Source organism: Anguilla rostrata, chromosome 2 (genome assembly GCF_018555375.3).
Source record: "Anguilla rostrata isolate EN2019 chromosome 2, ASM1855537v3, whole genome shotgun sequence".
Lineage (NCBI taxonomy): Eukaryota > Metazoa > Chordata > Actinopteri > Anguilliformes > Anguillidae > Anguilla > Anguilla rostrata.
Window position 1 is genome coordinate 9,996,942 of NC_057934.1, and position 25,165 is coordinate 10,022,106.

Consider the following 25,165-nt stretch of genomic DNA (forward strand, 5'->3'; position numbering starts at 1 on the left):
CAGATGGGGGAAAAACAAACTTGAGTCATTAGATACGATTGCCTGACTCGGCAGAATCCCTGCTTTGCTGGAGGGGGGGGGAGCCTGCCGAGATTGCCAGCTGCAAATGTCAACATAATGTAGCGATCGACGAGATTCAGTAATTAATGATCATCATCCATCATGTCACAATTAGTGCGATGAGCTGACCGAGGCTCTACACGCCGGACCAGGGATTCGGTTCGACAGAGCGGACAGAAAAATCAAATTTTCTGTTTTACAGTCAGGCTGAATTCCATGCATCAATATTGAATGCAGCTTTTTAAAAACATTTCATGAGGGGAAACTTTCCAGATTAATACTGAAGTTGACCGAAAACAGAAAAACACTGATACCCTGGTAAGAAGCTTTAGAAGGTTAAGACCCTCCTTCTGGCGTAGTTAGTTTTAGTGGATGAGGCGGGGGTTATGGAACCCTGTTGGGCTGTGCTGACGTTGCACCTGGGATGCTGCTGCTCTCTGTAGCACTGCCCTGTATTTACTGACCTGATCCACCTCTTACCCACAGCGGGCAGCCAATGAGCTGACAGCACAGTGTGTAGCGCGTGTTGAGCCATGGTCCGCCATGACCAGGGAGGCAAGCCCTTCCACGCCACCGTGACAAACCGCTTTAGGAATCAGAGGCAGCCTATTTTTAGAGCTGTTTATGTCACAGCATATTTAGGGGATTATCTTGATGCACGGGGAGAATTAATGTGTGAGGAGCCAACGCTGGAGTAATCCTACTTCCTCTCTCGTCCCACCCACAACAGGCTCGTAACCTCTGCACTAAGCGCTCATACCCTGCTGTAGCAGAGGTGTTGCTGGGGAGAAACATTTCAGGAAAGAGGGTGCTTTAAGTTTGGATGCTGGGCCCGAACACTGTGTTTCTCTCCTTCTTGTTGATAGCGCACAGGAAGGGGCGTGCCAGAGAGTCGACACCCAGCCAGGAATAGCTCAGACGCACCTATCCTGTTCTAACGCGGGTCTGCTCCCAACGATGCGCCCATGGGGGATTTTAACCAACCTATTTCACTCCTTCAACTGAAACGGCAGATTAACTGATGTCATCTTTTCTCTCCGTTCGGAAGCTTTTTGTCCTCCCCTCAAAAGGCGGCGTATGGAAGAAGCAATCTAATCAATTTGGTGATTAGATTTACATACAAAATCAGTTTACATACAAAAGACAGGAGAATAAAAAAACATCTCAACTCAAATATATACATGATTGCACACAGGGAAATTGAATTTATAGATGCATGAGTATCTATACAATCTTGTAAATTCTTGATAGGGAAAACCACTTATGGTTAAAACATTCATGTAGCACAAAAATAGGTATGAAGTGGCAAATTCCAGTATTTATGCACCTCATCATTTAGACTCGCAAAGACAAACAAAATGTTATAAGCAACAAACATGTTATGCTCCAATAGGACTAAATAAGGAGAAAAATACCAGACAATCAGAAGTCAATTCATCTTATTGCACTGCAGACAGGCCCACATCCGTGTACAATTAATCAGTCATATGCCTCCTGAATTTTAAAGAGATTGATGTTAATTAGTAACTCAAGCATTTTGCATAATCATCTGTTTATTTATGCACAGCCTCATAAGCCTGAATTCATTTTCCCAAATGTCTGTGGGAGGGGAAAAAAAAGAAAATCTATAGTTTTTGTAGTCAGATTGAAAAGATTAAGTAAATAGCTCAGAATATAAACAATACAAAATATCCGGGTGAAATCCGTCTGCCCCCCGTAGACCTGAATGTGTTTGAGATTCAGTGAATCTGAACGAATTCCCCATTAAGCCGCGGAAAAGCCGTTTCCGGAATGGAAATGTGCGTTTTGGAAGCGGGGCACCGGTGCGATGCGTAGCCGAGACGTGTCTGGCAGAACGGCGGAGCCCGGCACAGCGCCGGGCCGCCAGCCCGCCAGCCCGCCAGCCCGCCGCACGGCACAGAACGTGACGACAGGAAGCTGAGGAGCCGCGCCGCATAGCAAACACGGATGCGCTGGAAACCGTCTGCCCCCGTAGACGCAATTCCTGCAAGACATGAAAATCAGCATTTAAAAAAAATTAATTGGATCAAGATTTGTTTAGTCTTGGGTATTGCATCGCAAACGCCATCGAAAGGATCAGCATGCGAGTAATGGGTAGCGCCGGACCACACAAACACCAGACAGCAATTACTGTGGCCAAGTCAAGTCCTCGTGCAGCATTATGTAAATGAGTGAAGATATTCATATTTTAGTACACAATTTGGCCGGCTGCATTTATCCAGTAGGCCTAATCGGATATATTCATAACAGATTTATGGTAGTGTGTGAGGATACAGGATACAGACAGAGCTATAAATGTATTATACAGTGTCAGAAATTGTAGAGTTTTTAATGAACGATCTCTCCAGTTAAAAAAAAAGTATACAGCTCATTTGCTCATGCCTGCCACAAACATTCTCATTTATTGCACAGCTCCCCACTCAATTAAACTGTACAATGAGCACCACTATTTTGAATCCCGTAATTCTGAATGCTTAATGGTCTCAGAGGGAACAGCATTGTAACGAACCCCATTACCAAGCCGAAATCTACTTCAGCTCGGATGCTCATTATTCTGAGTACAACTTAAGATCAACATTTATAGCAGCCAAGGATCTCAGAGGCACATAAAATACGTAGATATTCTGTTAAAATCAGTTCCTAACCATTAAAGATTTTCTGGGCCTGATCGGACCCTTGTTGTTAATAGGTGTTTCCTGTTCACTATTCCATTATCCTATAAAACCTGTTTATCAAAGACTAACCTACAAACCTAATTTGGTAACATCAGTGGTGAAGTCCAATCGAAGTATGAAATATGACACACAACACAAATCAAAGGTAGCTTTGTGTCATTATTATTAGCAGTAACAGTGGTAGTGGTAGGACTAGCAGTAGTATTTTCCTGTATTTGTTTGGCAGACACACTAACTAGGACATTTAAACAGCCAAACATTTATTGAAGCAATTTGTAACAACAGCACCCCAACTGACAATCAAAGCCTCAACCTTCCTGGTCTAGAATGTACAGAGACTGACTACCACTGGAACTGGTAAACAACATGCACTTGTGGTGCTTCCCTTTTAAGTGAAAAAATAGTTTGCAGGCCCGGGATTTCATGGAACAATGCATGAGTGCACAAGAAAGAGCCCGGCATACATCTATTCCCAGGTTGCACTGAATAGGCAGCGAAGCATTTAAACTGTATTTCAGAATGGTACTGCTTTTTTTTGGTAGTTCATGTGTTTTAAAATATCACTGGGCAACAGCAGGCACTATGTGGCCCCAGTGCTACTGCATTTCTAACATTCATGCAATGCCTTCACAGTAAAGTCAGACGTGATGCAGTTCTGCTGCTTTTCATCACTCAAATTACAGCCTGTCGGATGCTGGGAGCTGTCAATACCCCTTTATTGAAGCGTCAATCAAAAGGGTTCAGGAAAAACAGCATATGTTTGATGTCTTGTGTTATCGCTAAGAAGGACAATGGGCTTTGTGGATCTCAAATGTAATTGTGTAATGTAACGAGATGTAATTAGAAAAAAAAATATGAAAAACTGTACACCTCTGAGGACTCAGCTATTTTCAGCATTCAGGTCAGTGGCTGTGTGCTACACTGTCATTCCTTTAATCTCTTGCTGATCACTCAAATTTGAAATATGCCATGTACTATAACTCAAGCAATGATATGCAACAAAATAAACAGACAAAGCAATGAAGGTAAACTGTAAACAGACAGATTTATTTATGGAAGACTTACTTATTTCTTCAGCTAAAAGGAACTCATTTGACTCATGACCATGAAAGTTGCTATATAACACTACAAACACATTTTAAAGTTCAAGTTACCCCACAGAATACAGCAATCTTTCTGATGCTCTTCAAGATCAGATGGCAATAATACAAGAGCAAAATAAAACAAGGGGTAATACACTTCACAGGATGATCAGACATTTTCTGTGGTAGATAATCTGGGTTCTGTCCGCTTACAGAACATGACAGAATCCTGCTTCTCCACATGCTACGCTTTCTCTTAGATGGAGCGGTATCTAGGTTCTCTTAGGTTGTACAACGCTGTCACCAGCAGCCACATCCATTAACTCAAATGGCGTTTCAGCAATAAGCATTACAGACAACACTGGAGCTGAGATGTCACTCATATGTCCACAAAGAGCTCAGCGGCATTGAGGAACGATGCAGATTTTGAATTGCGCAAGACCGCTCCGCATGTGCAAGAGTTCTGCTTGCTCTGTACACACGATGCCTGGAACATTTCATTTCACAACACGTTTAATTCAATAACAATTCCAAGTGTTCGAATCACCTTAACGTGTGTAAGCTTGTTTGGTCTATTGATACAGGCATTGAAACATTACATTGCTTAGATAACGCTACACAAATGAACAAACGGTAGCCTGCGATTGCAAGCCTTTTAGTAATATTAGTCATACTATGGTGAGTTGAGCTATTGTACTTCTGCTGTTTTAAATCTATACTTTAAAGTTGATCCACTGGGTAATACCCATGTTATATGAAATGAACATAAGAAGATAATACAAACTGTTTAAAATGAAGCCAACAATGTTGTGCTCCCTTATATCTTCCTTCCATAGATTTGGTTTATTTCAGTAAATGATGGTGGTTAGGAATAACATAGGGCTTCTGGAAAAAGCACATCTTGAAGCACTTGCTGAGAAAACAAAGCTTCCCCAACATTGCTATTGGTTATTATAGAAATCATCAGACATAACTGAGAAAGCATCAGAATCAGTATGGTCCTGTGCAATCTATTCTATACCAGTAATCTTAGTCTACAATAAACAACCTCCTGAGAAATTCCTGCTCTGTCATCAGTGACAATCTCCCAAGGGGCAAGATTATTCAATCAGCCATTCCACTGCACATGAGCGAGTGGTTTTATATCTATCTGGGGCGGTGGTGCTGGAGTGTTGTGACTGCACAGCCTGCTTGGTTTTCTTAGAACTGGAAATCTGGGGTAAACCCAAATTTATTTTTTCCCAGGTGCCTGAGTCCTCATTTTAAACTCTTCCAGTAGCGGGCCTCAGCTGTAACATAAAGAACTAACATCCACTGTGTCCTAAAATCTACATCCCCGGTCCCAGTTGGCCAAGGGTACGTATCAGTTCCCCAACTTTTTACTTTCGTACGCCACAGATGTTCCGACACTAGCATATGTGGCTCTTCGTGTGGTCCCTTACTGTGATTCGCTCGTTGTTATGGTGCGGACCCAAACACAACGCCCCACCACTGCGAACCAGCCGCAGGCCTGCTATGTCCGCATTATCCGTCAGAAATATCTAGCTGTTATGTAATATTACACCAGCCGGGCCTGGAATCGTTGTTATCTGGAGACGGTTAAAAGCGTGTTGGCCAATTTTGGCAAATACTATCAGGAACGCACGCCAACAGTAGACAGTGGGCAATCCGAGACGTGTCATCGGTCGGAAACAATAGCAGCTGACACATGAGCGATGGCCGGGCAACGGTCTTTTCAGCAAACTAAAATTAGCAAATGACATATAATCCATTTTCAGGCTATCTGGCCAGCAGTCTTTTGGTAATATTAGTGAGCGACTAGACTGACAATATGTGAGGAATCTTCAACTAGGAAGATGCGCAATAATCAGTCTTTAAACCAGAAGAAACTGTGACTGTTTTTTTGTTTTCTTTTTCAGTGTAAAGGGCATAAGCACTACCCAAACTGATACTGATGGATTAAATCAGCTAGGGGGGTAGGCCTTAAAGAGATGAGACTAAATGCACAGAATAAATCCTGACCTTAAAAAGTAATGAACAGATTAATCAATTTTCTGTAGGATGAACAGCATTAACAGCTTGATAATCCTTTTATTCTGGAGTTATTAAAGGTCATATGTTCTCTAAATGTTTTCTTTTCCAGATTTCAAAAACAGAACATCCAAGAAAAGCACACTGTATTATGAAAGAGATGAAATCTTGATTTAGAGCTGTTATACCATTCAAAATAAGTCATTTAATATGTCATTTAATAGTTTCCATTACTCGAATACAGTGCAGTCCATAAGTATTTGGACAGTGATACTTTAAAAAAAAATGTTTTGGCTCTGTACTCCAGCACATTGAATTTGGAAATGAAACAATGAACATGAGGTTCAAATGCAGACTGTCCGCTTTAATTTGAGGGTATTTACATCCTTATCTTGTGATCTGGGTTGCAATCACAGCCCTTTTTAATACACAGTCCGCCACATAGCACATTGAAATTCTTGCGAACACACGTGAAGTCAAAGCAAGTCTATTTATATTCTGCTAGAAAATGAGAGAATCTCGAGGCCCTGTGTTGGGTCAGCTGCCATTTTATCTGTGCTCACCCTCTCCGGGTCCTCTGGTGCTTCATACTTGACTGACTCTTCCTATTATCACTACGCTGAAGATCCATCATTAAAACCTTTCCCCTTCTGATCTTAATGTAAGTGGCCGTACTGTACATGTCTCTGTGGAAGCATTACCGCCACTTCAAATCAAAATCTAACCGCTCTTCGTGCTTTCATCCTGTTCTGTTGACCTCACCTTTCTAGACCCTGTCTGCCTTGCCCTTCCGTTCGAAAGTGAGCACTTCATTCAAGATTTCCCTCTTGTATTCCAGACATGCTTCCTCTTGGACATGATCTCGCCCTTTCTCAGCGATATTCACAGATGTCGGCAAAGATGTACAATGGATACTAGTTTTTTTCCCCCCACAGAAGCATTCATATGGCCAACTTGTGGCCAGACTGGTACTATTCACCGATTAAAAATAAAAACGATTACACCTGCCAGTTAGCACGTACAAGATGGATCCACCTGAAGCCATGTTGGAAGAAGTGGTAATCCGTAATCTTGTTACTCGCCACATTTCATAGTACTGGAGGCATTAACACACAGAAAGAACAGTACTACTGTACAATAAACCTCACACTCACTTCCTGTTTAATGCAATATCATAGTTGCCTAATTGTTGGTCATGCCAAAACTAGAATAATTAACATTAAATAAACATGTATCGAAACACAATACTGACATGTTTTTCATGTTCAACACGTATTCAATATTCACTTAGAGGAATATCACTTAATTTTATTTTTAAATAATAAATTTACATTATTCAATATCATTGTCTAGATTTTTTTTATATGGTGTTTGTGTATATAAAGTGGAATTGCATAAACTTTATTGCAACTGTGCTATTGGTTACTTGTCAGCACAATTAATTCCTTTTTCAAACGACTTAAGCTTGATTTGAACTTAGCGGGTTGAAACAGTCTGTACTGTCAGAAAATCGTGTCAAGCTCTGGTTGAGCAACCTGTATCGACATAAGACGGTGTGAGAGAGGAATGAGTCCACTAATAAACACAGATGCCGATCCACAACTGCATGCAGCAATGCAACTGCACACCAGCGAATTCACTTCTGTCTTTTAGTTGGACATATTTTATGTTGATGGCTGTAAACCTCTCCAACCTTCCAACACTCCCAGCTCTCCAGGTAATACAGAATTCTTCCAATTACACAGCACTTAAAATGAATCCTCTTCATTTCTCAACCTTTAGTGACTCTCCTACATATTGCTCATGAAGCGCCTTCAGTTCACTTTGATCTTTCATCCTGCTAATTAGCCACAACCGCTTCCTACACAAACCCATATTTTTCCACATCAACAGATATTATTTTCGGTTTATTTTCAGCCCTAAATGTACACGTCTTGCACAAGGAATGCATTTCCATAATTAGCTCCTTAACCGTGTGTTGGTTTACACAGATCTCATCTTTTCATTCACATTTTGATAACGTATGGATTGTGTCAATCATTACTTCATATATCATTGTGTCATTCTACGTATATACAGCAAGGGCGTTTTTTTTTTTTTTTAAACGTCAAAATAAATATTGCAATAATGAATACGCATCATCCTGCCAGCATATTTGACATGGGTGGATGCAGCAACTTGAATTCAGGTATACTGTAATTAGCCAGAACATTCTGAGGAACCCTGACCTGTGTCTATTACACAGCAGTGTCCTGCTAACATGGAAGGCTTACAGCAATGCATGTACGTGAAGCACGGCTGCCGTCATAACCAGAAATGCATTATTTAACCATTTACTGCACATGCATTATTCAAAGCTGACGAGCGTAACTTCCTTTCTCTCAAGGACATCGAGGACATGGGTCCCCAAATTAATTTCGCCGTTCGGGCGATTTCTCACCTTCCTTGTGAAGTCCCACTTTTTTTTATTTTGGTGCAATTTCGGTTTGAGAATAATTGTCATTCTAGCGGCTGAGCGCACAGCAGGCCTCGAACAGAGACGGTTTTCACAGTGACACTAGCGCTGACGGCCGCCTGTGTCTTTCTGCTCATCTCAGCAGAGAGAGGAAAGGTGAATGTGTGGAGGTGATTTCTCCATCATGAGCGGGGGGGGCAGATGGGGTTTTTTTTTCTCTCACCACTCTCAGCACGTCAGCAAATCGCAGCCTGGTCGCCACATGCGCCGGCGAAACCGCGGCCGATTCCCGGAGCTCCCGCCTCCCTCGCTGGATTTCGCCGTGACTCGGGAACGGTGAGAGCATGAGGAGCCCCTCGCGCAGCGACTCGTTTGGCATTCCCTTCTCCCGTCTGAGAGAACCTGCGGTCTGTTCTCCTCCCATACCGCGTGGCACAAGCCTGCAGTGCTTCGCTCTGCGACCACGCTGCCATTAACCCTTTCTCAACCCTTTCCTGAGGTTCCTCTCCTTTGGCGAGCATTGTTGGGCTGAACGGCCTGTTATATTATATTATGTTATGTTTCAACTCACAGCTTTTCTTTTCCACGTCACAGGGTATCAAAATGAGATCTAACGCCAGGCCCCACAGACCAAGCCATCAATTTTACATGCGCTCTATCAAAATGATGGACCCTAATCAGTAGCAGCTAAAATACTGAGCAAGAAAGATCAAATAAAAACCACTACCAGTTTTGCAGCTGTAATAATGGCACAAATTAACAACAGCTAATTTTTGAAGGTCTACTGAAAAGAGCAGAGTACCAGAAAACCTCAAGGGTTCTTGTTGCTGTATCTCACCCCAGGAAGCAAAGAGCTTGCTGACTGAGTTGGGGAGGGGTGGATGATTTTTTTCTTCATGGTTTGAAAGAGGAAAGACCGGATCTGAACAATTAAAACCTCAGACTAAGTTGCTGCATTACACTGAAATTTCCAAAAATAAAGGCATTGAGAGCAAGTGAAGGGCAGCAATGTAGTATAATGGGTAATGAATGTAGTATAATGGGTAATAACCTAAAGGTCACAGGTTCGTTTCCCGGGTAGGACACTGCCCTTGAGCAAGGTACTTAACCTGCAAGGTACTTAACCGTAAGCATCAGTATATATCCTGCTGTATAAATGGATGCAGTGTAAATGCAGATGTAAAACTTGTGTAAGTCTCTCTGAATAAGAACGTCTGCTAAATGTCTGTAACGAAATGCAATGTAAAGCAAGAAAGGTGAAAGAGTTCTGAGACAGGGCCTAATGAAGGCTCCTCCTTTCTAAAAACAGAGCAGTCTGAAGAGCTTTTGTCTCCTCAGAGCTGGCACACTAGAGCTGACTGTGGTGATGTCAGCACCACAATAACTGAAAAAACATTTTTTTTTTTTATAGACAGATTATTGAAGGTTTTGAAAATAATTTCCCCGAAATGCTGGAAAACATTTAATAGCAATTATTTTAATGGACAGGCTTATCGACAGGCAATTGATTTCACCGGCTGGTCCCACTGCAACACTTTGGGAGAAACCCATTTCTGTTAGTCATGTCAGGTCTTCTCGTTCAGACCATGATTACGCCTCCTTCGGTCACGAAATCCATCTCCTGTCCCGGGGAAAGGTGACTAATGCTTTTCGCTGCCGACGTTTCAATCTGCGCCGAGCGGTTACGGAGTCGATGGAGCATCAATCTGGAGCCCCGGCGCAAACGTGGGTCAGCTCGGGCCCCCTGCGGATACAACGCGGGGGCGGACCCCCCCGCACGCTGATCCGCCGGAGCCCGTTAGAGAACGGGACCGAACGGCGGGCCGCGTCAACAAGGCCCGTTTCCACGGCTCGGGAGGAAACGGGCTGGACACGGAACACCGGGCGAAATCACGAGGCGGGGGTCGGCCGCAGCGTCCCCCCCGCCCCGCGCGATCATCAGCGGGCCGTTCCCGCGCCGTAATTTGGGCCGGGAGGACAGAGAGAGCAGTGGCGCGTGCGTGACCGAGCTGCTGAATTCGAGCAGCAGGAGGAGGAGCAGTGACAGCGGGCGGGCTCTGGGCTGCTCGCAGGAACGCAGGCAGGCTGCCGGTGACCCAGCCTCCCTCCCCTGAATGCTAAGCAGACGCTAGCCCCGCAGAACAGCCTGGCGTGAGACCTGCTGAGAGAGAGAGAGAGGCTGAGCCAGGCCGTTCCAGGCCAACGCACTCACACTGGCTGCTGACACAGGCCTCCGGACAGGTCACGCCTCCGACCACACTACAGTCAATTTCTGACAAGAGAACAAGCTCAGGACTGTCTGTCATGTACATGAACACTACTGCTACTACTACTGCTACTGCTACTACTACTACTACTAATAATAATAATACTAAATTCAAATAAAGCTGTGGAAGTTGCTCTAGTCTAATGTTAATGCTAACAATTCAGGACTGAAAATGAAATAGGTGGGTTACATATTCTATAATGGTACCATAGAAATGCATAAAAAAGCCAATATGCGGTTTGTGGGAGTTGGTCGTACTCTTTAGCACTCGAATCTTTCACATCTAGGACTGTAAAATAAACCTGCATTAAATATGCATTTTTTAGACTAAGCTTTTGTTTGCTGTGTTTTGATAGAATGGTACTGAACTGAAATGAATCACAGACAGGAGGGACAATGAAATTCCACTTATGTTAAACACACACACGATAAAGTGTGTGTGTTTAACGTATAGCAGTATAAGGACATATGCAGCCACTACAGTATATAAACAAATGAGAAACAACTACCATGACCAATCGCAGGTAATGTTATTGGTTTTTGGAGGTTTAAAGGGTCTTGCAACAGCTAAATTTCTTAGTGACTAAGGCCCTATATGTTTTTATTTAGTTTTAAAATCAATCATCGCAAAAAAAAAGTAAAAATATTTCAACATGATAAAGGGGGTTGCCAGATTTCTCCCTCAACACCTGTTTCTTCCCCAGAAAATCAGCTCTTTTTTTAAATGCGCATAGGAATTAAGGCATGCGTTACCAGATGCTGCCTCTGAACATTTTTCATCCGGCATGAAAACTACGGGGGAAACAGAAAGGCTCTCGCATTTGCCCGGCAATAAATCCGGCTTTTAATTGAATCCGGTTTGATTCACTGCCAAACTCGGCTCGCGCGAAGGCAGAGGAAGTGTATTTATAAGACACTGGACACGGCTCAAGGCCGACACCGGCGTTGGCCACGGCTGTTATAACTTACTCCCCCTCCAGCGCGCTCACGCGGTCACGCACTCTATTTACGAGGCTTTTTCTGAGGTATCTACAATATTCTTGTCACTGAAACCGCCATATCGGCTGTGCTCGGCCATGCCATCTGCTGGCCATGTTGAACATTGCCCACATTAAAATCAACTGCTCAAATCGTTGAAGAAGGGCAGTTAGACTACCCACAATAAAGTCACTGCAGCCAGGCTCGGAATAAACGTCAGTATCAGTCAATCATCCAAGGGTTTTGAATGCACGCTGAAACCCTGCCAAGGAAATGCAGGTAGGGCTTTATGCCCGAACAACAGAGGTCCGCATGGGAGATCAGTAGCTCAACCATGACAGTCAGTCACCAATCTTTCGGTCCATTTCTTACCACAGTTGGAGGCCAAAGGGCGAGGCTCGTCATGACAACTGGACGAGGCCGGACGAGGTGTAGTAGCCGGAACAGTCCGTGGAGAACCTCTGGGAAAGGTGGATGGCGTTCAGCTGGAACTCTCCGAAACGGAAGGTGCCGAACTTCTACAGGGACAGGGACAGGGAGAGAGGAAGGCATGGAGCATTATTACCCTGCGACTCCGGGCTGCCTCAGATGACACGCCCGTGTCCGACAGCCACGTTAGCCAGGTACTGTTACAAATCCCCCTCTCCGTCGACAGCTTCAGCCTGTGCGTGCAGAGTGGGATATTTATCTGCGCTTATTTTCGCTGGAGCGCTGCCAAGCGATGAAAAACAATACTACCGGTGCCCCCGACACTGGGCACATGCAAAACAATCATGTGAAACTGCAGTCTGAAAGGCATTGATTATGACGACCCAGATGTATCCCTTTAAACCTATTGGGGCTATTTACTGGATTGCTAATTAGCCTTGTTTCTTTTTTTGTACCATTTGGAGCCAGTTACAGACATTAGGCTCTTGCCACCTCTCGGATTCCACTCCAGGAGCAGCCGCAGAATGACAAGAAGGGGGCCGTCTCTCGCAAACATGCCGTTGCTATGGTTACTGCCTACTGAACACAATCCGGGGGCTCTCCAGCGACACTTCTCTGCTGTGTAAAGGAGGATCATAAACGCTCTGTTTGTCATCTTAACGGACTCTTTTGCGATTTCTCTCCCTCCCCCCGCCCCCCGGTGAAGCTGAAAGAACAAGACACAGCAATCAGAGCGATGATGCACATGGGCGGCCCGCACATGCTCTGTTCGGCTAATTGGCTACAAGACACGCTTTCAGTATGTCCAAACGCTTGAATATTTAGCCTCATCTTAAATGAAAAACAATGGCTGGTAATCTTTTATAAAAGTAGCTCCTTTATTTACAGTCACTTCCATTGAAATTAATTTAAAAGACAAAATGGATTTAAAAGGTATTATTAGTGAGGAAAAAATAAAAACTGAATGAACTGACACTAGAAAACATGCATGTTGTGTTTTGCATTGTAATGGTTGAAAACACAGAACCCTTGGTATGGAGGTGCACATATATTTAGAGGGAGAGATGTGTGTCTGTCCATCTCCTTTTACAGGTTGGCTTTGTGGGCGTAACCAGACCTGGAGCCTGTCTGTCGGATTAAATTCAGGGGACAACAACAAGATACTCAGCCCTGCCAACCATAAAAGAAATGAATTTTTAAGACTATTCAATCCACATAAGAGGTAAACTCACCAAACCTCTTGAAATAAATATGCATTTTGTTAGCATAATCAAACTGAAATGAATATGCGTTTTGTTAGCATATTCATACTGAAACGAATATGCGTTTTGTTAGCATATCCATACTGAAACGAATATGCATTTTTGTTAGCATATTCATACTGAAACGAATATGCGTTTTGTTAGCATATCCATACTGAAACGAATATGCATTTTTGTTAGCATATTCATACTGAAGAACAACTCGCCGGTTTCACGGCACATGCATTTTCGTTTCGCTCCGCAGGAATGTCACACTTCCACTGGCACGCGATATTCCCCGACTCGCCACAGGAGTGGTAAACGGACATGTGATCTCTGCCTCCGTGCAAAAAGCCCCATCAATATCACCCCCTTACATGCTTCACAAGCACGCAGAAGCTTCATGAGCATGCAGGAGATTCACTGGCATGCAGAAGCTTCACAGGCATGCAGGAGCTTCATGAGCATGCAGGAGATTCACTGGCATGCAGAAGCTTCACAGGTACGCAAAAGCTGCCACCCTGAACTGGCAAAGTGACTGCTATTTTTACACGTTGCCGTTTCTTCAAGTGTGCGCGGAAACGGTTTAATCAATCTCACGCTTTTTCTATCCCCAGTTCGCAGAATGCGCTGCTAAGCTGTTCTTCGTGCCATGCTTCCAGGCCAGAGGTGGGCAAATGAGAGCCATATCTGTTTCTATATCTGTTTTCATGCCAACTTTTGGTCTTAATTACATAATTAGCCATAACATATACGCCATCTGGCTACGTTTCTTGATAAGCGCATGAATGATAGCCGAAGACTGTTCTCATGTTCGCTGTGATCTCATCTACGAGTAAACCAGTGTTGGTGTATACAGCCAATTAGCTCGTGAAGCCCGGGTAATTGGTAGAGACAAAAATCTGCATACAAGCTGGCCCTCCAGGACTGGAATTGCCCACCCCTGTTCTTGGCAAGACCCTGTTGTTGTTTATCCACAAAATGACAGTTCTAGTATATAACCACTAGAGGGCAGGCAGCGCTAATAAGGTTGCACATCGCCAGTCAACACAACGCGCAGACAAGTTATCATTAGCACCCGCATGTTTGACATTCCCTTACATGGAGGGGCTGATTTGTTTTGCTCTGACCTTTAATACACCCCGTGCATCAAAAGCCTCTCTGTCCTTCATATTTGGCCTCCCCGAACCACCCTTGTCTTCAGCTGCAAGACAGAAAAAAGTTGAATTAAAATGAATGCAAAACAAAGACCTTATGTTACTGAGGTGTGATGAGATCCAGATAAAATACACCAAAAGAGTCAGGATATGTATTGGGTGTACCACAATTCTATAAATGAAGCAGGATCTGTTTTTTTTTTTAGCATGTTGACTACCAAATCAGGAAGAATTCGTAGGGAAGTGGGTAGGGCTGCGTTACTGCAAAGCTAATAATTACAAGGATGCCCTGATGTCAACATAGACACAATAACACACGCAAAAAAAAAAAACCAGGGCTCAATCAAAACGTCCACTGTTCCCCAGCGGTAAACAGTTTGCAGTGAACCAGCCCTTCCTTTGTGCTCCGTGCCCAGCCAGCTCTGTGCAAACTCATGTTCAGGAGCAGAATCTGGGCATGATCCATTCCTGACTGAATGAGCCCATTGTCGGCGCTGAAAACATGCTACCGCTCCGGTCACAAACAGGGAGAGGTCACTCGCAGATGTTGTTTTGAGCTCACTGATCCAAAACCTGCGCTGCTGGTCAGCTCCCCGGCCTCCCCACAAGCGCTGTGCGCTAGCTGCCGCTCTGAAGCAGCGGCAAGCCGATCGATACGGAGGTACGGCCGGCTATTTGTGGACTGCAGCTGAAAAGCGGACTCCCTGCAGCTCGCAGCAGCCCCCTGCTGAGTGTGTCTGGAACTACAAGGCCAGGCTGGAGAATAAGCGATTCTGAGAAAATCACAACACAAGAACATCATGTATAATGAGCAGCACAGGCCATTCAGCCCATCCAGGCTCATCATTTATCTGTGAAATAGAATACCCCCCAAGGGCGTTTGCCTTTGTTCTGTAATCTCATCCTCCATAACAGTGATCTTTGTTACTGATCCTGGTGAGTCACAGGGGTTGCTGGTTTTGGTTGTTATTCAGCACTCAATTATAGCAGTCGATTACAAATTTAACTCACCCCACCTGGTTTCTTGGGTCTGAATTTGTTGCTGATATTAAAGGCGAAAACAAACCTGAAGGGGGTTTGGGCAAAGGGCCTGAGGGCTGTACCTGAGGGGGGTTTGGGCAGAGGGTCGAAGGGCTCTACCTGAGGGGGGTTTGGGTGGAGGGCCGGAGGGTTTTACCTGACAGGGGATTTAGCTGGAGGGCTCTACCTGACAGGGGTTTGGGTGGAGGGTCAGAGGGCTCTACCTGACAGGGGTTTGGGTGGAGGGCTCTACCTGACAGGGGTTTGGGTGGATGGTCAGAGGGCTCTACCTGAGGGGTCCTTCCTGAACAGCGTGTTCATGACGGTGGCGTGGAGCTTCACTCTGTCCCACTCCCGGACCATGAGACCCGCCGCGACAAAGTGCTCCACCAGCTGGTCCGCCATCACCTGCAGCCTGCAGAGGAAACAGAGCGGACAGAAAACAATGCGCTACCTTACCAAACTCACTGGTGAAACAAAATGGCAGAGGTGGAAAGTTCAGGGGTCAGAAAACAAAACTGCCATCCTGCCATGTGTTTCTTCCAACTCAGCCAGCTTATATCACTAATTACTTCCACCATCTGGCTGAAGAATTGTGCCAATTACCAAATCCAGGCGACTGGAACAAAATACTGGGGAGGACTTCTACTTTCTGAACCTGGATTTTACACCTCTGAACAAGGGTTGCTGACTGTAGACTGTTATACTGTGTGAGGCTTTCTGAGGCAAACAGACGGACAACAAGCAATCAACAGCAATGAACATTTGTGCTCAGCATGACAGTACTTCTTACAGACTGTAATCCCTGGTCCACTATATGATTCTCACAGTTTAAAATATGTTTTGTGCGTTTGTGTCATTTGTTGAGCAGCATATTCCTCTGCTATATTGGTTGTACTTATCACATTTTTCATAAATTTGTTCACAGCTGTGGTGCATGGAGTTGCTACCACAGCTTCATTCAAAGAAAACTGGCAGAAATGACTAAAGACCACACGGTGAACTGGGCAAGACCCCAATGCCTAAAGACAGCCCCTCCACAAGGCAAGGCAAGCTCCCAGAGAGCCAGACCACCAGGCTAAGTTCTCACCTGTCTGACCCATCCTTCGCTTGGACTTTGGCATACAGGACGTCCACCATGGCTGGGTCGTCGTTCATGTACTCGAGCCCCACAACCTCCATGGGAAGTGGCTTGCCCCCGGTGATGTCTCTGAAATATCAAAGCGTACACAGAGAACAAGTTGACCTCCAGTAACTCATACAATGCCTTCACCAAACTTCAGTGATCTTATGTCATTCACAAAGGTCATTGTCTATGGTAGTTAGCATATTTTCCATACATGCAACCAATAATACTTTTTATACAGGCTGGAATGGAATAATTAAAATTAGGCGGTAGCAACTTTGGCCATAGTATCTACTGCATTATTAGAGCAGGAGTAGACTGAAACATGCGGACTGGGACCCACTGGAGCTGCTCCTGACACTGCTGCAAGAGTTCACACGCTTTGCTCACTTCCATGTCATTGAGCAATGCCAGGGTACCGACAGTCAGGTGGAGCTTTGCTGGGTTCTGAAAGATGCTGCTGTCAACTCCGCTATCCTTCAAAAACACAGGGAGAAATCTGGCATTACTTAAAGGCATATGTGGTAGGAGATTATAGTCCCACCATTAACATTACACCTTGCTTTGAAGCATTTATCAATCAGTGCAGTTATCTCAGTGAGCACAGGCCTTGAGTATTAATGGTCGACAAGGTTAACAACCAAACTCACATTAATTTGTTGAAGTTGTACGCAAAATTTAAAGCTGCAGTTCTATTACTCCTCTGGCTACAATACAAATATTCTCCACCTCTGAACACTGTTCCAAGACCTCTTCTTTAAACTTCAAGAATCGCTCCTGGATTTGAGGATGGTTCAAAGCGAATGACAGGAAGTGTGTGAAGGGCTGCTTCCTCCGGAAGCTCTCCATCAGCACCTCGATGCGTGTGACGGCTGACGCCACAGCTCCTCTCTGCTGACCGGTGATCACTAAGCCAAGATGGAGAGACACACTCAGTCACACGTCAGGACAAGTCAGATCTTATCACACAAAAGACAATAGCTACAAGTCAATGACAATAACCTCATTGTCTTAATCACAAAGCTAAAAATACAAGGAAGCCTCACGTCACTCTCTTCACTACAACTTTGTTAAATATGAATCAATGTGTAGAAAGTAGGATGGTAAAGCACCGATTGCATACAAAGGTCACCATTGTCCTGCTTGACAAAAAGAGAAAAAACCAGCACATTCCCATCCAGATCTCACCTATCTGTCCCTCCACTCCTTGCTTGGGAATGCTAACGGAGGTACGCGTTTCAGATTCCAACCTCTTCCTGGTCTCCCCTTTCTTTCCAATAATGTATCTGCAAAAACAACACCTTCCATTTTTAATTCAGCTCTATTGCATTGTTATTCCTTTAGGGTTAATATATAACATATCTTTGTGTGGTATCATTATTTTGATGCATGCATGCCTACTTGTAAAGGACACTGGGGACATCCATGGCATAACGGAAGCCTTTCTCAGTTTGTTCCATGTTGAGTGTGTCACAGGGTTCGTCCGTGCACTGGGCAGCGACTTTAAACAGAAAGAGTTTTATCAAACAATCTAAGCTTTAATTTAAAGGAGAGCACTAGGTGAATGCAGTCATCCCGCATGGAGGAACAGTCTTAAATATTAATTAATTTGTATAACATTGCACTTGCACAACTGGAGTACTGTATGGCCCAAAGAAGACTATGATTTTAAATTATTTTAACTTAAATTAACGTCCTGTAAACACGCTTGCTTAGACAGGCCATTTTAAAACGTGTGTTCAATGTGTTCAACAGGACGCTTGATGGGTGGCTATTTCACTTTTACTAACGTTATTTACCCGGGTCTGAGTAAGAAAAGTCGTCCTCATCGTCTTCGTCTTGATAAACCTGTTCTTTGATGACGTTTTTTCTGTAAATCCTTCCATTGATGTTTATCAGGGTCGGTCGTAAAACCTCCATTTAAAAGGATTACTGTGTGTTAGAATAGAATAACCACAGAAAATAATCATGGCTTTTATTTATACAACGTAACAATTTAACAACAGTCTATGTTATTTGTACAAAATAATACTGGGATTCTCAAATGATTTAGCCAAGTAGTCTAACGTTGTAGTTACAAATTAACACATCTAGTTCACCATAGTAGCAAGCAACTATAGTCAGCACACTGTATCTAATTAACCAAATTGGCAGAACTTACGTGGCCCTATTAATCAAGCACTCCGACAATTGAATTCGTCACCTTTGTTTGCCTTTACTTGCATTCTAGTTGCTCTACTATAGATTGAATAGTTAAAGTAATTGCCTTTGGTGATATTGTCAATTCGATAGCTAGTCAGTCAGCGAACTACGAAAATCTTACCAATACAGCAAACAGTTGATGTTACTAGGTGGGCCTGGTAACTTAATTTGTTTCAGGACTTCATCAAAGGATGTGAAAAAGATAAACTATGTAGTGTAGCTATGATGGCTAGCACTCAGTTTGCGTGTACTTTCTGACACACGGCAGACTATCGTAAATCAGGTTGTCTAAAGTATTCATCAGCCGCAAAGCATTTCGACCGTGGTGTTATTGCAGCTAGTGCTAGTTGAATTGCTAGTAACTTAGTCCAGCTATAACGTACGTCTCTCGGTTGATGTCGGCATAATTCGTTGAAAACAGGTAACAAATGTTTAAACTAGGGCAAGCTAGCTATCCATAGTATGTTTCGCCATTTCCGTGTATTGTCTTAGACCTAATCATTATTTTACACATTCGCTTTGCGACATTTTGATGTTATTTAGACCTAGCTAGCCAGGCTTCCTCATATGCTAACTTATCAGCGATTGACTCGCTTATGTAATAAGTTGTCTGTAGACTGGCTAGCTACCACTGTATTAGATAACGCTAACTACAGTACCTGTAGCGACACCCAGCCAGCTAGCTATACCACTGTATGTCCCTGACATTAGCTTATGTTTGCTAATTAGCCAGCAACGTAAGAATCTGCAGTTTCACCACTCAGCTGTGCGCACTTGCTTGAAGCCAGAATACATATGAGCTGATGTAGTCAGCTGACTATGGTAGCCATATAAATGCATTTGTTAAACTTAGTTAATGCCAGCCAACATTACTTTGTATAACAGTTGCATACCAAGTCTGTGACATAGCTAGCTAACTAGATTTGGAACGGATAAATAACAGCCCTCCTGCTGTGTCTGCCGTTCAAGCTAGCTACCAACCTTGTTTACTTGAATGACCATAACCATGAGTTCATTACTGTTTTGCAGTATAGGTGGAGTATATTGGGATGGCAGCATCTTCCTCCTCTTCTTCAGCTGGGGGGGTCAGCGGAAGCTCTGTCACTGGATCAGGATTTAGTGCTTCAGAACTCATACCGCCTCGCAAAGTACTCTACACATATCCCAAAGGAGCCGGAGAAATGATGGAAGGTCCGTCAAAAGTCTGCCCTGTTTGCTGATAACCTTTATATCTACTGTACATCTGTTCTGTCGGGAATAGGTCTCTGTAATGAAATATTGATTTGGGTACAGTTAGAGAGGAGTTCTAATCCGGAGTGGACACACTCAGCATATTTTTTTTTGCAAGTCCTGTAATTTACTACAAGTTACTACAATAAGCTTGTTCAAATTCACAAAAATGTTTCTTTTTTTTTTCTTGAGCACTAGTGAAACTTGGGATATGTTAATTTTATGACAAACAAATTCCAACTGGAACGTGTCCTGATTATTGTGGTGTAAGACTTTAGCAAATTGCTTGTCCTTGTCGCTTGAATCAATTTTTGCACTTTAATCAATTTATGCACTGGTCTCCCCTCTATGTAGGTCAACACCTCATCTGCTAACATGAGGATGTGCTTTCCCACCAAAGACCCGGGTGACTAGGGCTTAGTTGCTGATTCATCCCCCAAATTTGTGCGTTTCATACGTGCCTGCACAGCAGAACACAAAAGGAACAGCGCTGGGCTGTCTGGCAGACTGCCTCCACCCAATTACTTCCCTTGCGTCAAACACCATATTTAAAGAGACAGTTCCCATTCTGTATTTAAAAAAAATAAATAATATTTCTGATTTAGTATATGTTTTCAGTTGGCCCAGAATTTTTCTTGTGTATGCGATGAAGGATATTTTGGGCAATTTTATGACCTGCCGACAGGTATAGGGCTTGTGGTGTACCAAAGAAAATCCAAAGCAGCTTGTACAGCAACAATATGTTTTCAAGAGGCCATTAACACAAAACAATCTATTTTATGGTCTTTACTTGCAATTAGAAGCATGAACATCAGTTTGTTTCGGTGTAAACACTGCAAACTTCCAAGTGCCCTGTACCAGCCATTGTAAAGTTGGCAGGTTGTCTAAAATGTCTAAATATCTAAAATATCCTTTGCTGCACGCACTGCACCAATCAAAAACATACATTAAAACTGAAGTGATATTGTTAAAAAAATGTTTAAAAAAACCCTGGAAAGTGAACTCTCGCTTCAGTGTATGTGCCTTGATTTGCATCAGGAGGCAGTTGGGTGAGCAAAGGGCAAAGAGATGGCAAACGGCAGAGGGGATATTCGCACGGCTGAACGAGCCCTCTGCCTTTTGTTTTGTTGTGTACGTTGTTGGGGTTTTTGTCTTCGTCAGTAATCCCTGCTGCAGCGTCAGATTCTGGCACGCATTCGCTTACCATGGCCTGTAATGGTAATGAGTTGCATAATGGTGTTTTCTGTCTTCTCTCCTTAATCATGTTTTCCAGCTGAAGAGTTAGCCTAGTTTTGTTGCATGCTCAGTTATGTGCCTTTCTTGTTACACAAGCACAGTGGTTTTTTTCTCATTTTTTCCCCCCACATGCTACTACATGAGTTGGTAAGAAGAGTATGGAAAAGTCTGTGTGAAAATGGACAGGGTGGGATCATTTGTGCATTTCTTTGTGTTTCAGATGGCTCTGATAGATTTTTGTGCGAGTCTGTTTTCAGCTACCAAGTTGCGTCTACACTCAAGCAGGTGAAACATGGTAAGAGTGTAATCTTGCAAAGGACTCGTACATTCCTTGTTCAAAAAAGGACTTGGAAAAACTGAAAGTATAAATGGATAAAATGTCAATATGATTATCATTTTCCACACAAAGGAGGGGAGTTATATAGAGTTTTCGATCCATTTCTGGGCTGTGGATCTCTGTCAGGATTCTTGTGGCAGAGAGGGCAAAAATACCCATGGGATAGAATATGCAGAATGGCAGGTCTGCCTTATTTAAGAATTTAATTTTCTGCAATCTGTATGTCCATGCCTAGAATAATTCACTAACTGCTCCAGTTAATGTAAAACAGTGGAAAAATTGTGCCACTTGTAACATTTTTATACTTTCCTGTATGTATGAAAACCATAAAGGTTATCTTGACTGTTTTAGGCACCAATACAGCAATTTACTGAAGATATGGTACAGTAACTGAAGATGATTTTTATAGTATTGGTTTTGTTGTGCAGAATAGGGTTGGATTGAATTGTAAATCCATTTGGCCTTTCCTGGGGCAATTTTATTAGAATGTCTGTAACTGGCTCCAATTAATTTAAGTGAACTGATGGTATAAAGTATAGCTTGCTGGTTCCTTTGACCAGTTTTTATCTGTAGAAAACATTAAAATTGCATGTTAATATTTGTCTTTATTCCCAGATCAACAAGTGTCTCGCATGGAGAAACTAGCAAGCTTGGTTGAGGAGCTCGAAGCAGACGAATGGCGGTATAAACCAATCGAACAGCTGTTGGGTTTCACACCTTCATAAGCAAAGATGTGGGCCTTCTGACATATGGACTGCTCAAGAAAGCTAGAACTTCTGAAGACTTCAGTTTGAAGAGGTCGTACATCAGCAACCACAGCCAGCGTCCCTTTGTGTTTAAATGGCTGGCACTCCCTCCGTAAATCAGTCAAAAGGACCATCAGATTAATTTCTAAATTATTTTTCGTCTAATGTTCATTTGTTGCATTACACCCTAGCAAATTGTAAAGACCTCTTTTTAATGTGCACCGGTTCATAAGTTTACATCTTGCAAAGATATTTTTAGCTCTTGTGGCTTTCAAAGAAAATGGCCATGGTTGAAGCAAGTAGACCAGTGGAGAAAGCGGGCATGCGTAGGCATGTTTGTCCTCCTTTGTTTGCTCGGTGGCTTCAGATTGTCAGTTCTGATTTGCCTTTGTCAAACCTCTACATTTAATGACCAGTTCTGAAAGCACATAGAACTAGACACAAGTTCTAGCTCGATCTAGAATGTCTCTTACTTCACACCTGAAACTCTTGTTTCCTGTTTAAATACTAAAGTCTCATGGTATGTCAATGGACAGTCTTTTTTCAGAAACTTTTATTTTATTTGGATACGTAAATGCAATTCAATAACTTTTTTTTCTTTTTGTATTTGGTATGATTGTGTAATTAACAGAATTGTTTATTTTTTCCAGTACTGACAATGTAATTATGAGATTTTCAGCAGCATCAATTGTATGTTCTATTCCCCCCCCCCCCAAGTTTAGAATTAGTTTTTGAACTGTATCAGTAATAATCAAGCTTTTAAAATTACCTATGTAATCTTTTTGTGCATGTGTATGTGTTTTATTTATTAATTTGGTTCACCAAAATCCTTCAAGACATCTCCACATCATTCAACAAAAATGGACGTGGATGACTCAGATATTTAACCCTCTGTGCAAGTCACAAGTATTTTTTTAAATGCATTTGGCCATATTAATTGAAAAAATGAGCTTTGTCAACAGTGTCAGTCCACGCCATCAATTGAGGCTTGTGTCCTTTTCTTAATGAAACTAAATTTGAGAATGGTAGAACTAGATCCATAAATTTAATAAACACTATGAAACACAAGTGAATTTTTTCTTCTACATTTGTAGACTTTGTAATCTGACCAATTATCAATATTATTACAATTCTGCAATCTCAAGCACATTAATTTTCCTGTTTTCACTTTTTGAATTGTCACCCGATGTCTTTTATTTGATAGTAATGCAATGCAATCCTACAATAGTGGCAGTCACACTAATAAACTGCTGCTTCCATTATAAACACAAATGTGAACAGTGAAAAATATTTTGGTTGTACAGGAAATATAGATCTGTTTATGCATAAAGGACCTGGACTGGTAGAAAACCAGCATATTTTTTATGGTGTTTCTACATTGCAGTGGGGATGGGTGGTCAGTCTTTGTTCTTTAATCGCAGCTATTCTATTTCTTACATGCTCATTATTACTGAGAGCACACGTAAGAAAACACAAAAGGAGCATCCGTTCCTTCCTCTGGACAAAAGAGCCTGCCTGTTTATGTATTGTTACCCTCCATTATGCGACCTTCTGTTACTGCTCAACGTCCGCAGTCTGCAAGTGCAAGGGCAATGAAAATCCAGGGCGACCCTCTGCATCTGCAGGGATATGTCTTTGTTTTTCCACATGACCATGCCGTCTCTCATTAATTTTAATACTGCGGTCTGGGGCCCTCCCCCAGCCCCCCTCCGCTCTGTCTTTACAGCTGCTAGTCTGCAGAGAGGGGCTGGAAACAGGAGAAGGCTGAGGGGGTGGTGGTTGGTGGTAAACAACCCCCCGATGATTCTGTTTTTCACAAGGCCATATAGTCAGGTAGCCTTTGTTTTCTCCCCAAACCCATCTTTCCTGTTCCCATGACGACACCATGCCATGGCCATATTTAAGTAAGCTATTGCGCGTTTGTGAGTCTAACACCGCACTTCATTATGCTATGGCTTTACGATTCTGTGAGCAAAACTGCAAATTTCCATCCTTGTTTACATTACATGTGCTCTTGAGCCAGTTTACATGACTAATTGAGGAAGAAGCGCTTTCTTATTCTGCCCTGCAAATTAAGTCAAAACAGTACTGAGGTCCGAGCAAGAATGAACAGAATGTTCTGTTCTTCTGTTGAAATGATTGTCTACTTCTGTTCCACAAAACGGCTTCTACGAAGGACTCCTCTGGGTCCTAAAGCCATCCTCATCTTACTGTTTTCGTCTCTGATCTTGCATTTGGCTATTGTCTCAAAAATGAAGGGGCTCAAAATAACTTAAGTTCTGCATAATTGTTAAAATAGTGCTAATAAATCACATAATCACATCGCCTGGGTTTTTACAATATCCAAAGCCTAAAAAATGGTTGCACAATTCGTAATACATTTCACAATCTTTATTAGATGATGTAACCAGAAATGTAAATTCACTGGTTTATGTATTATAACTGGATGTTACTGGATGTAACTGGATAGAAATTAAATTAAACACACCCATTTGTTTTCACAGTTCTTCCGTCAGCAGACGAGTACAGTCAGTTCCTCTGACTAAGACCTTTGAATACAGTGTATCTGTGATAGTTGTCAGCCTTCCAGTACTTTCTATTTTTTTGTGGGCGGGCTTTCAATGGTATGAAAGTGTGTATACAGCGTACGGGGAGGGAGTACAGTATCAAAATGCACCAGTCTCTTCTGCAATGAAATGAAAAGGAAGGTGCAGTTTTGTAGAGATTAAATCTTAATTTCAGATAAAACCTTAGAGCTCTGGCGAAAATATTTGCTTAACAATTAGCTTGTTCCTTCAGAGACAGAGAAAGCCGGCCAATGTAAATAAAATTTGAAAGACTGCCAATCAGGTTCTAAGAGCAGTTATTTGAAA

At 42.8% G+C, this 25,165-nt stretch overlaps 2 protein-coding genes across 7 annotated transcripts; one reads left to right on the forward strand and one right to left on the reverse strand.

Moving 5' to 3' along the window:
- Positions 1-669: 669 nt before the first annotated feature.
- Positions 670-19,846, reverse strand: ascc1 (activating signal cointegrator 1 complex subunit 1). 6 transcript variants are annotated; one of them, XM_064318948.1, is made up of 11 exons: positions 18,865-18,995; positions 18,341-18,473; positions 17,943-18,042; positions 17,730-17,827; positions 17,271-17,449; positions 16,885-17,018; positions 16,506-16,625; positions 15,706-15,830; positions 14,369-14,442; positions 11,941-12,086; positions 670-2,065 (listed from the first exon to the last, which is right to left on the reverse strand). In XM_064318948.1, the coding sequence occupies exons 2-10, from the start codon at positions 18,459-18,461 to the stop codon at positions 11,970-11,972; spliced, it is 1,068 nt and encodes a 355-aa protein (XP_064175018.1). In that variant the 5' UTR covers positions 18,462-18,473; positions 18,865-18,995; the 3' UTR covers positions 670-2,065; positions 11,941-11,969. The 6 variants fall into 6 exon arrangements, with proteins under 6 accessions (XP_064175018.1, XP_064175026.1, XP_064175037.1 ...); XM_064318956.1 differs by lacking the exon at positions 670-2,065 and adding an exon at positions 9,782-10,068; XM_064318967.1 differs by lacking the exons at positions 670-2,065; positions 18,865-18,995 and adding exons at positions 10,085-10,485; positions 19,725-19,846.
- Positions 19,793-23,360, forward strand: anapc16 (anaphase promoting complex subunit 16). The gene is made up of 3 exons (XM_064318997.1): positions 19,793-19,934; positions 21,430-21,504; positions 22,162-23,360. Exons 1-3 carry the CDS (start codon positions 19,793-19,795, stop codon positions 22,269-22,271), a joined length of 327 nt encoding a protein of 108 aa, XP_064175067.1. The 3' UTR covers positions 22,272-23,360.
- Positions 23,361-25,165: the final 1,805 nt, after the last annotated feature.